This window comes from Oncorhynchus kisutch, linkage group LG10 (assembly GCF_002021735.2).
Source record: "Oncorhynchus kisutch isolate 150728-3 linkage group LG10, Okis_V2, whole genome shotgun sequence".
Classification (NCBI taxonomy): domain Eukaryota; kingdom Metazoa; phylum Chordata; class Actinopteri; order Salmoniformes; family Salmonidae; genus Oncorhynchus; species Oncorhynchus kisutch.
Genome location: NC_034183.2, coordinates 41,007,148 through 41,019,435, shown reverse-complemented (window position 1 = coordinate 41,019,435; position 12,288 = coordinate 41,007,148). Strand labels below are relative to the sequence as shown.

The following is a 12,288-nucleotide window of genomic DNA, read 5'->3' as shown; positions in this document are numbered from 1 at the left end:
AGTAAATAAATAATTAAACCCAATTTTGTATTGCTGATTCAACTTGTTAGCCAGGGTTCGTGCAGATAACCAATAATTTACAACTTTCAGATGAGACTGAATTAAGATGACGATTAATATTGACTGGTATTGATGTAAAATATTACTAGGTCTTTAAGTTTATTCTGAAGATAACAGCTCTATAAATATAATTTTTTGGTGCCCTGACTCTCTAGTTAATTACTGATTAGCTCAATCAGGTAATATTAATTATGGAGAAATAATTTTATAGAATAGCATGTCATATCACTTAATCCGGCATAGCCAAAGACATGACAATCTCCATCATCTTGGGAGGGAAAAAACAGTCGCAGATGAATACAAAACTGACAATAGCAATCTCTCTCAGAGCAGAGCCAACTCAATGCAGCTTTGCAATAGGGTACCTGTGGATGTGTGTCTTTCATTGGATATCCAAGTAGGGTTGACTTTGTACGGACTTGAAATACAAATATGTTTGAAAATGATTATACAAAGTGGATCAAATAATCAATCAATTTGTTTTGAGTTTGCTTTTTTGAGTTCCGGCATAATTTGTTTTTTTGGGGTGGGCTTGCACTCCACTTTCATACATTTGTAGATCAAATAAACGTTTTTAAATTCAATAGCACACTTCTGTAGAAAAAGCCATCAAATTATTTTGAAACACAGGTATGCATCGATCTATAATAAGGTATAACAATGTTTTATATAGTACAATAGACAAACACTCCTGGTAGTAGTTTATGCATAACCTCAGTAGAACAGAAGATAATCGATACCGTGGTATATAAACCCATTCATTGATGTAGCGACTCGCGCACAGACTGACTGTCCACACGGTGGGTTGGTTTTGCATGCTCTGTTGGGTTGAAAGCTGCTCGACAGGTCTGACGACGAAATACTACCCGGAAAAGAGCCGTGGCGTGGTTTAGACAACAGAGCCAGAGAGATAGGAGGTTCACTGGATAAAATGTTGTAAGGGATATTGAACGTCTTAACATCAGTATATTGTCCGTTATTCGTTTATCAGGATGTCGGCGTCTGCTATATTTATTCTGGATCTTAAAGGCAAGGTGAGTTGAGATTTGACAGTTTACGCGGCGGAGAAGTTTATTGTTAAGGCATCGAGATCAACAGCGCTGAGCACAGGCTGCACCTGCCAGTGTAGCGCAGCAATCCGTGCGTAAACTATAAGCGCAGATAAAAATATGAAAGATAGCGGTAGGGCAGGCTATAGTAAAATTACATACTTGTTTATTATCTTTGATTACTTACAACTAAATGTCGTTGTTTATTTCTGAATACGTCAATGTCACATTACATTCACAACACAGCTATTTAACTTCGTGATCGGCTTAATTTTCCGTTGTTTTTTTTGTCGGCAGAGAAATAGCAATCTACCTCAGCACTCTCTGAACCCTACACCTACATCAAATAAAACGAATTTCTTGACAAGTTATAAGTTATCAATCACTTATACACATTCTCAGCAGGTGTAGGCAGTGGCGTGTCCAGAACATTTTAAATGGGGTGGCACAGACCCAGTTTTTAACCTTAATCAATGCTAGGTAGATTATTTCAATATCGTTATGATGGTTCAACGCCATTGGAGGCTGGTGACTTGAACAATTGAGGAGGATAGGAGACTCACAGTATAGGCGTGGATAGCACAGATGACAAAACTTTTTTTTTTTTAATCGAGGGACTAGCAGTGTGCAGGACAGGCTCACCGTGGATGGATGGTGTTGGAGAAGAACTAAACTCTTCCATTCAAGGCAGGATAGGATTCTACTGATAAAGATGTGCAGTTAGTTTATAAACAGCCAGCAGATACGTGATAATGTTATCAATCCTCCCCCTATTTATTGCAGGATTGTGATTTGTGATTAATCAACATTGACAGTAGTTCTTTACAGTCTAAACAACAATAGATAATTGAGTAATACAAGTAGGTTATTATTACTAAAGCATAATTTCAGGTGAACAACAAAAATAATTATATACCAGAGGTAGCCAACCTTGCTCCACTGACCCTTGCTCTTTACGGGGTGATCAGACGTTAGTTCCAGACCAGCAATAGTACACTTGATTATCAACTCATTACAGTAGGTTTGACAAGTTGAATCAGGTGTGTTATTGCTGGGCTGAAACAGAACCCTGCACACCCAGCAGACCTCCAGCAGGGTTGACCTGCTCCTGTTATAGAAGGTATATACACATTGTGTGTGATGTTTTAACTGCATTTTTGTATGCAACATTTGCTAACATACTGTATAATCCATGATATAGGTTATACCCTTTAGTCTCAGTCTTGGGACTTTCATTGGGACCTCTCTCTTCATCTGCAAACAGACTTTCATAGCTTTCCATATGAGTTCTGAGTTGTTTTGAACGTGTAATTAAGAGTAGGGATTATGATTAATTGTTTAGCTAGCTACTTGTCTAAACAAAAGACTCCACTCTGCAAGTGACCATTTCACTGTACCATTTACACCTTCTGTATCCTGGGCATGTGACAAATAAACATAGATTTATTTTGATATAGTGTGTGTTTACCAGAGACGTTAATGTGAAGAACAACATGACCTGCACCAAAGTCAGATTAGGATATAGGCCAAGGACTAGAAGTTTATTTTTACTACTACTTTTTGCTACCACTTTTAGTCTTGAAATCTTTGGTTGTTTACAACACTGTGAATCCTCAAAGAGACGGGTGTGAACAATGCTGAATGGGTGTAGACAAAGAAAAGGTCTCCAGTAGGTGTACCAAAACATTCACAGGCCATTTTCTCAACAGTGGGGATACACGTTTTTCAAAATGACTTTCTCATTGTTCCTCAACTGCAGTGCACGATATACAATTTTCTAGCCTGGAGTCTCTACTTTTGTCCAATGTATAAAAAAAAACTATTTCAAATGTTGCTGCATATGACCTAATCCAGGTGGTGGATCACATGTAGCTAAGTGCTTTCTCATTGGCTAAACTAGGCTCATAATAAAATAAAATCAAAATGAATATTTACGGATCCCATACAAGTTTGTAATGAAGGCACATAAAAGTGAACATGTTCAAGAAAGCATTTCTGAAAGAAAAAACATAAATGTCCCTCAAACAGCCTTACTGTCAAGTAGAAACTAGCGTCATCTGCCCCCATTGGGCTGGCATGTCACGTTTAATGTCTTATTAGGCAACTCTATGAACACAAGATAAGGTGCATTAATAGCCTAGTTTAATTGGCTCGTTCATGGTTAGAGGTTTGCATACAAAGTCTGGGGTACCTGCTCACTCAGACAGCAGACAATAGGCTAATCAAGCCAAACCCGACTTCCCTTCTTTGTGTGGTTGTGGTAATAATATTGTGGAGAAGGAGATCCTGAGGTTGTTATTAAGGGGATGGGTCCCTGGATCCCTATCAGTGCTAAAGCCGTTTCTGCCCTCAGGCCTTCTCCCTGCTAAAACCAACCCAGACGGGCTGTAGGATATCTATCTATGTATCTATCCATCGATCGGTCGATCGAGGCTAGAGTGTCTGGATACAGTCGCTGTATCAACGCATTGTGTGCTTGTTCGAGTTTGAGATGTTATGAAGGTCACTTTTCTTTTTGCTGTATTGGTCAACTGAATGTGTCGTTCTTTGAAATATATTGTTATGCTGATAAATGGCTGCTTTGTTTTTCACACTGACTACAATCATGTATTTGAAATAAAACGTTTACACCAACACACTGATGAATGAGCCCAAGCGGTTTTAATGAGCGAATTAAACAACTGGAGCATTTATTTCATTACTCTACTTTGTGTACCCTGCACATGCAATTCTGGGTGTGTGTACACTAGGCTACTTTTAAACTACACTCTCACGTTTGCTGTCTTAAGTAATATACAGTGAATTCGGAAAGTATTCAGACCCCTTGACCGTTTCCACATTTTGTTACTTTACAGTCTTATTATAAAATGGATTTAAAAAAGCTTTTTTCCCCCTCATCAGTCTACACACAATACCCCTTAATTACAAAGCAAAAACAGTTTTTTAGAAAGTGTTGCAAATTTATTACAAATTAAAAACTGATATCACATTTACATACATATTCAGACCCTTTACTCAGTACTTTGTTGAAGCACCTTTGGCAGCGATTACATCCTTTAGTCTTCTTTTGTATGACACTACAAGCTTGGCACGCGTGTATTTGGGGAGATCCTCTCAAGATCTGTGAGGTTGGATGGGGAGCGTCGCTGCACAGCTATTTTCGGGTCTCTCCAGAGATGTTTGATCGGGTTCAAGTCTGGGCTCTGGCTGGGCCACTCAAGGACATTCAGAGACGTGTTCCGAAGCCACTTCTGCGTTGTCTTTGGCCTCAGTCTGAGGTCCTGAGCGCTCTGGAGTAGGTTTTCATCAAGGATCTCTGTACTTTGCTTTCATCTTTCCCTCTATTCTGACTAGTCTCCCAGTCCCTGCCGCTGAAAAACATCCCCAGAGTATGATGCTGCCACCACCATGCTTCACCGTAAGGATGGTGCCTGGTTTCCTCCACACATGACGGTTTGCATTCAGGCCAAAGAGTTGGTTTCATCAGACCAGAGAATCTGGTTTCACATAGTCTGAGAGTCCTTTAGATGGCTTTGGCAAACTCCAAGCGGGCTGTCATGTGCTTTTTTACTAAGGAGTGGCTTCCATTTGGCAACTCTACCATAAAGGCCTGATTGGTGGAGTGCTGCAGATATGTTTTCCTTCTAGAAGGTTCTCCCATCTCCACAGAGAAACTCTAAAGCTCTAAGTGACCATTGGGTTCTTGGTCACCTCCCAGACCAAGGCCCTTCTAACCCCGATTGCTCAGTTTGGCCGAGTGGCCAGCTCTAGGAAGAGCCTTGGTGGTTCCAAACTTCTTCCATTTAAGAATGATGGAGGTCACTGTGATTTTGGGGACCTTCAATGCTGCAGAAATGTTTTGGTACCCTTCCCCAGATCTGTGCCTCGACACAATCCTGTCTCTGAGCTCTACGGACTCTTCCTTCGACCTCATAGCATGGTTTTTCCTCTGACATGCACTGTCAACTGTGGGACCTTATGTAGACCGGTGTGCATTTTCCAAATCATGTCCAACAATTGAATTTACCACAGGTGGACTCCAATCAAGTTGTAGGAACATCTCAATAATGATCAATGGAAGCAAGAGGCACTTAAGCTCAATTTCGAGTCTCATAACAAAGGGTCTGAATTCTTATGTAAATAAGGTATTTCTGTTTTTCATTTGTAAAACGTTAGCTAACCTTTCTAAAAACCTGTTTTCGCTTTTTCATTATGGCGTATTGTGTGTAGATTGATGAGGAAAAACATGTATTTAATCCATTCTAGAATAATGCTGTAACGTTAGAAAATGTGGAAAAAGGGAAGGGGTCTTAAACACAGATAGCCTGACATGTGATGGGACATGGTCATAAATATAACCTGACATTTGTTTTCAAGGTGAAATATAGTGGCCATGGTGTGTGTTTGATTGTCAAACCATGTCATTCTCGGAGGGGAAAGTCATTTTAGACCCTCTGATAGCGTCATAGATTTTTCATGGAACGTTTACCTCTAAATCACTGAGCATGTTTCCCAATGGTACCCTATTCCTGATGCAGTGCACTACTTTTGACCCCTGTTCAAAAGTAGTGCACTACGTAGGGAATAGCGTGCCATTTGAGATGGAACCTGAGGGATCTCTGGTCTGTTTACCTTAACTGAGATGTCATAAAGAGACGGTAGTTCACATTGATCGTACACATTGTAAACAATGCCTCATTGACAATAACCAGTGTCCCATTACCAAACAAACGTCCCCTGGCTGAATCATCCCATCATTTTTAAGGGGATATGGTGTGTGTGTCTGTGTCTGTGAGTGAATAAACCGGGCCCTCATAGTCGGCCAGTGTGTTTTACTATTTGTCAGCCAACAGTGGCACTGAACTTGAACCATAAGCCTGCTTTCATATTCCCAGACATGTCTCTCATTCAATCTCTAACACTTCTCACATCACTGCAGCAGTCTGACAGATCTGTCTGTGTCTGGTCTCTGCAGTACTGTAGCAAGATGCACTGGCTAACTCCATTGGAGTTGCTGTGTGTGTGTGTGTCCTTAGGTTCACCTTTTTAAAGTTATCCGAATATTAGTCTCACGGTACCCAGACCCCAACACTGTATCATGGCTGGAGTCTAGGCTAGTTTTAATGAAAAACAAAAGGTGGCTGGAGTTAGGTTTGTTAGCTCAGGATGACTGCAGACAGTGGCTGGGGATTAAAACAGGAATTAGGAACTTGCAATGGCCATGATGAAGGGTTGGTGACAAATGGGTTTTGAACAATATTTTAACTTTTTATTTCCTTGAACCTCAATGGCAGTTTAATGTACATTTTAAGCAGAAGCCAAACACGTCCTCCAAAGCCATATTTATTCTCAAAATGGTAATAATTGTGAACACCATCTTTTTCCTCTACGGCCTTAACATTCAGGTAGCGTTTGTGTTTCCTGCAAGGGCAGACTGCTTTTTATATGCAACAACCTTTGAAATGTCCGTCCGTCTGTCTGGGGTTCCGCCTGTCCATATCCTTTCACTGTGTGATGAGTTTTTCATTTTGGTATTTCCTTTGTCTTATTTGTTATTTCCTCCTCTTTTGTTGTCTCTGCCCTGTGTGATCTCCCCGGCGCAGAGGCCCCTCTAGTACAGAGGGTTGTTAGGCCATGTCTTCAGTGTGTGAGATCCCTCAAGCATAGGCTTTGATCTCTTTCAACACTTATTTCAGAGTGTGAGGGCTCCAGCCCAGCGACTCTCAATACTGACTCATCTTGTTATTGGTGTTGAAATGAGTATGTGTGTGTACACAATTTATTATACTTGTGAGTACCAGAAGTCCTCAAAAGAATAGGAAACCAACTAAAATTGAAAGACATTTTGCTGGCCTCACATGTAAAAAGGCTATTTAAGGCTTAGGTTTAGGGTTAGCAGTTAGGTTTAGAGTTAAGGTTAGTGTAATGGTTAGGTTTAGAGTTTGGGTTGGAGGTTAGGGTAATGGTTAGGCTTAGGGAAAATAGGATTTTGAATGGGAATCAATTGTTGGTCCCCAAAAGTCCTCACAAGCAGTGGCGATTTTATCATGTAAATCTTGGTGGTGCAAAAAAATTTATATTTGTGGGATGCATGTCAGCAAAGCCACTACACAACACTCAACAATACATTAATTGCACTATAACGAAGACAAACGGGGCCCACAAACTGTTAGGGCCTACATAAAGCTGTCCCAACAGCAGAGTCCCAACAGCTGTCCCATCACCATACCACTGCTACACCTGGCTATCAGCGGAGCCTTGTTTGGCAGAAAAACAGTTCATTCAGCCTCATTTACTGCCTTTAAAAAAAACATGATATTGTTGACTTGCTTAAACAATTGTGGTTTCTACAGACAATTGAGATGTACAAACTATGGCATAAAGGGACGACAAGAGGCAATCTGTAATTTCGATTAAGACATTAATGAGCGAGCTAGGACGGATGTAGTCAATATAACAATTTGTTCAGCACTTTTGAAATGTACATCGACAGAATTCAGAACATGGTACGTTCTTACAGTGTTTTCCCTGTACACCAAGTCAGAACCGAAGGATAAATAAAGGGGGCATATAATTTGTATTTATTTATTTTTATTTTTCCTTTATTTAACTAGGCAAGTCAGTTAAGAACAAATCCTTATTTTCAATGATGGCCTAGGAACAGTGGGTTAACTGCCTGTTCAGGGGCAGAACGACAGATTTGTACCTTGTAAGCAGACAATGAAAGCTCTTACAATATTTGTTGATGACTTTTCTCTAAAACAGGTTATAGGCTAATGTGCACCACCAAGTCAGAACAGTAGGCAAAATTAAGAGGGGAAAATAGACCAAATTATTAGGGTGAGGCACATGAGCTACTAACAGTTTACCACACAACATATACTTAGTATTACTTTTATCTACAGCATACATATATCTCTGGCATATTACATAATTTATGCATCAGCATACAAGACATTTTTGGACACACCTTGTCTTGCTGTGCTCACTTGAACATGAAGTTGGCGTGGCGTTCCTTCATGGGCAAATTTTGTTATCAAAGTCTGGCATTCTCTGGAATTTTGATGCTTTCAAGACAACTGGGAACTCTGTAAAAAACAATGTTGAATCATGATGACGTCAGTGATCTTCAGGTCGTAGCTCTAGAAAGAGGCGCGACTTCTGGATTTTCAATTATTTTACAACAAAAATAACAAAAAATTATTTTCCCAGTCTGAGCAAATTTTTCCCGAGTTCCCAGTTGTCTTGAACTCCCTGAAGTCAGATTTCGCAGTTCTGAGTATACAGTTTTGAGCGCGGCACAAATCATGCTTAATTGACAGCATGGCCAATGTTGAATGTTTATAGTTTTTTTTATTGGAAAAGAGACCCTTAATCCCTTTAGGGCAACACACACAGCCACTCCACTGAATAGCAGGCTAGTGATTGCTTTGCAATACTTGCAGTTAACCACTGATTCCTTCCCAACCACTCATTGTTGAATTTGCGATTTCCAACTTGTTGTGTAATGTTTATGGCCGATTAGCACCGATACGTTTGATTTCATTTCTCTTCATTATTTCTCTTTATATGACAAGGATTAAAAAGGATTTGCCAGTAGATTGTCAACTTGATTCATCAGGATGACAGCTAGCTAAGATTTTAAGTATGATGTTGACATCATCAGTCCAATCAAAGCTACTGTAGATGTAGCGTGATTTGACGTCATTTTATCTGTTGCCAATGACCTTGAGGCTTCTTGGATGGGCACTTCTAATGTAACTCAATGGCAGCACCCAAGGGGCTTGAATCTTTTAGCTTTACCCGTAGACTTGGTGTCCCCATGAGTGACGGAACACTGAGCCAATCACGGTGCAACTAGAGAACATTACCAACACCTTCGCTCTGTATTTTCCGCTTGCTTCCCTATCACCACAGAATGCACTGAGCTAGGCTGAAACACCTGCATTTTGAAGCTGCCTTACTCAAGTAAGCAAAACAACGGATTTATTGACGCAATTACTTATTTTTTTTACATTGTTTACCAACTGAAATGTGCCACGTGTTAATGCCAAAATAACATGCAAAACAGGCATTTTTTGGGGAGGGGGCTTAAAATGTGGGGCTCAAAACAGGTGGGGCTCTGCCACTGCTCACAAGTATAATAAGACATAGGTGTGAGAGAGAGAGTGAGAGAGAGAAAGTGATGCTTCCCTCGGGCCACTCCAGTGTATATTGCACAATGCTGTTATTGAGTGTTGTGATCACAATACTAGTTATTTACTGTTTCTTAACAGTGGTCTTCCTGGCAGAGGCTGCTGCCCATTTCGACAGACAATTTTATGATGTTACACAACTTACCGCTGAGCCGTCAGAACGAGGGGAAGGCTCCATTTTGGATCTTTTTCCATTTGTACTGTTGCATATCTTCCACTATGGACTCCTTGGAAAACATTTAGATTGAAATATACTATCTAAATGAAGCTGAACTGAATTGAATAGAAAATGAATGTACATCAATGTGTTACAATGCCCTTTGTCACGTTATCTAATTGGCCAGGTGTTGATATGTCGTAACTCCAAGAGCAACATGGACATGTTGCAAATCTTCACCCTCTATTTTCATGTTATGTGTTTTCCTTGTAGGTGTTGATAAGTCGTAACTACATGGGAAACATGGACATGAATGAGATCGACCATTTCATGCCTATAATGATGAGGATGGAGGAGGACGCAGACACGTCGCCCCTGGTGACCAGCGGCTCCTCACACTTCCTGTGGATCAAACACAGCAACCTCTACCGTATCCTGTCCAAACAGGAAGTCCTGTTACTGCTCAGCCGGTCAGGCCGTCTGTCTCAGCCTCTGTCTCGCTCACGAGACGTATCTCACAATTCACAGTTCACACCCTCACTGCATGCATGCAGATTCATGATGTCGTGCTGTGTACAGTACCAGTCAAAAGTTTGGACACACGTACTCATTCAAGGGTTTTTCTTTATTTTACTCTTTTCTACATTGTAGAATAATAGTGGAGTAAACCAAGCTAATACTTTGGGTTAAGGCAGTTGAACTAAGCTCATGAGGCATTTCTAAGTTATATTCTTCAAGAGTCAATCGGTATGTATCATTAATTTACAATGTTCCATTTGATAGATTTAAAACAGCAGTGGCACAGTACCTTTTTCTGTTCAACAGTGTAGTACTTACTTAACAGTCGTCCTTTAGTGGTGGCAATGACCAAGAAGAATGCCAACGCTGCTCTGGTATACTCCTTCCTCTACAAAATAGTACAGGTGAGTGTGCGCTTCACTGACAATACATACTATAATACACTGTGCTTACTATTCTGGTATTGTATTGATCTTGTATTTAAGTTGTATGTAAATCTGTAGGTGTTTAAGGAGTACTTTAAGGAGCTGGAGGAGGAGAGCATCCGTGACAACTTTGTGATTGTGTATGAGCTGATGGACGAGGTCATGGACTTTGGCTTTCCCCAGACCACAGACAGCAAGATCCTGCAAGAGTGAGTAGAGGACCCGGTTACAGTCAAGACTACTGTCTGGCCTGGAAGGCTTGGCATTTTAGACTGCAACACAGGGGCAATGCTAAAACAGACTACCATCCAACAGACTACCATATTGCTGAGTAGGCTACAGTATAAGGTTCAAAGGCCTTAGCTCAGCTGTTCCCGAACCAGGGGTCGTGACCTCAGGTGGGGTCACTTGATATGAAAATGGGGCATGCGGGAGAATTTAAAAAATCCTGAAGAAAAAAATATATATATATATACACTGCTCAAAAAAATAAAGGGAACACTTAAACAACACAATGTAACTCCAAGTCAATCACACTTCTGTGAAATCACACTGTCCACTTAGGAAGCAACACTGATTGACAATACATTTTCACATGCTGTTGCGCAAATGGAATAGACAACAGGTCAAAATCAAATCAAATCAAATTTATTTATATAGCCCTTCGTACATCAGCTGATATCTCAAAGTGCTGTACAGAAACCCAGCCTAAAACCCCAAACAGCAAGCAATGCAGGTGTAGAAGCACGGGGGCTAGGAAAAACTCCCTAGAAAGGCCAAAACCTAGGAAGAAACCTAGAGAGGAACCAGGCTATGTGGGGTGGCCAGTCCACTTCTGGCTGTGCCGGATGGAGATTATAACAGAACATGGCCAAGATGTTCAAATGTTCATAAATGACCAGCATGGTCCAATAATAATACTGCAGAACAGTTTAAACTGGAGCAGCAGCATGGCCAGGTGGACTAGGGACAGCAAGGAGTCATCATGTCAGGTAGTCCTGAGGTATGGTCCTAGGGCTCAGGTCCTCCGAGAGAGAGAAAGAAAGAGAGAATTAGAGAGAGCACACTTAAATTCACACAGGACACCGAATAGGACAGGAGAAGTACTCCAGATATAACAAACTGACCCTAGCCCCCCGACACATAAACTACTGCAGCATAAATACTGGAGGCTGAGACAGGAGGGGTCAGGAGACACTGTGGCCCCATCCGAGGACACCCCCGGAGAGGGCCAAACAGGTGGAAATTATAGGCAATTAGCAAGACACCCCCAATAAAGGGGTGGTTCTGCAGGTGGTGACCACCGACCACTTCTCAGTTCCTATGCTTCCTGGCTGATATTTTGGTCACTTTTGAATGCTGGCGTTGCTTTCACTCTAGTGGTAGCATGAGACGGAGTCTACAACCCACACAAGTGGCTCAGGTAGTGCAGCTCATTCAGGATGGCACATCAATGCGAGCTGTGGCAAGAAGCTCTGCTGTGTCTGTAAGCGTAGTGTCCAGAGCATGGAGGCGCTACCAGGAGACAGGCCAGTACATCAGGAGACATGGAGGAGGCCGTAGGAGGGCAACAACCCAGCAGCAGGACCGCTACCTCTGCCTTTGTGCAAGGAGGAGCAGGAGGAGCACTGCCAGAGCCCTTCAAAATAACCTCCAGCAGGCCACAAATGTGCATGTGTCTGCTCAAACGATCAGAAACAGACTCCATGAGTGTGGTATGAGGGCCCGACGTCCACAGGTGGGGGTTGTGCTTTACAACCCAACACCGTGCAGGACGTTTGGCATTTGCCAGAGAACACCAAGATCGACAAATTCGCCACTGGCGCCCTGTGCTCCTCACAGATGAAAACAGCCCTCCATGTGCTCGCCAGAGGTAGCCTGAC

At 41.6% G+C, this 12,288-nt stretch overlaps 1 protein-coding gene across 1 annotated transcript in view; it reads left to right on the top strand.

Moving 5' to 3' along the window:
- Window positions 1–836: 836 nt before the first annotated feature.
- Window positions 837–12,288, top strand: part of LOC109898148 (AP-1 complex subunit mu-1-like) — a 33,114-nt gene continuing 21,662 nt past the window's right edge. Inside the window, exons 1-4 of the mRNA XM_020492976.2 lie at window positions 837–1,094; window positions 9,735–9,891; window positions 10,317–10,384; window positions 10,484–10,614. Coding sequence (XP_020348565.1) covers window positions 1,053–1,094; window positions 9,735–9,891; window positions 10,317–10,384; window positions 10,484–10,614 — 398 coding nt within the window. The 5' untranslated portion in view covers window positions 837–1,052. The remainder of the gene's footprint in view (window positions 1,095–9,734; window positions 9,892–10,316; window positions 10,385–10,483; window positions 10,615–12,288) is intronic.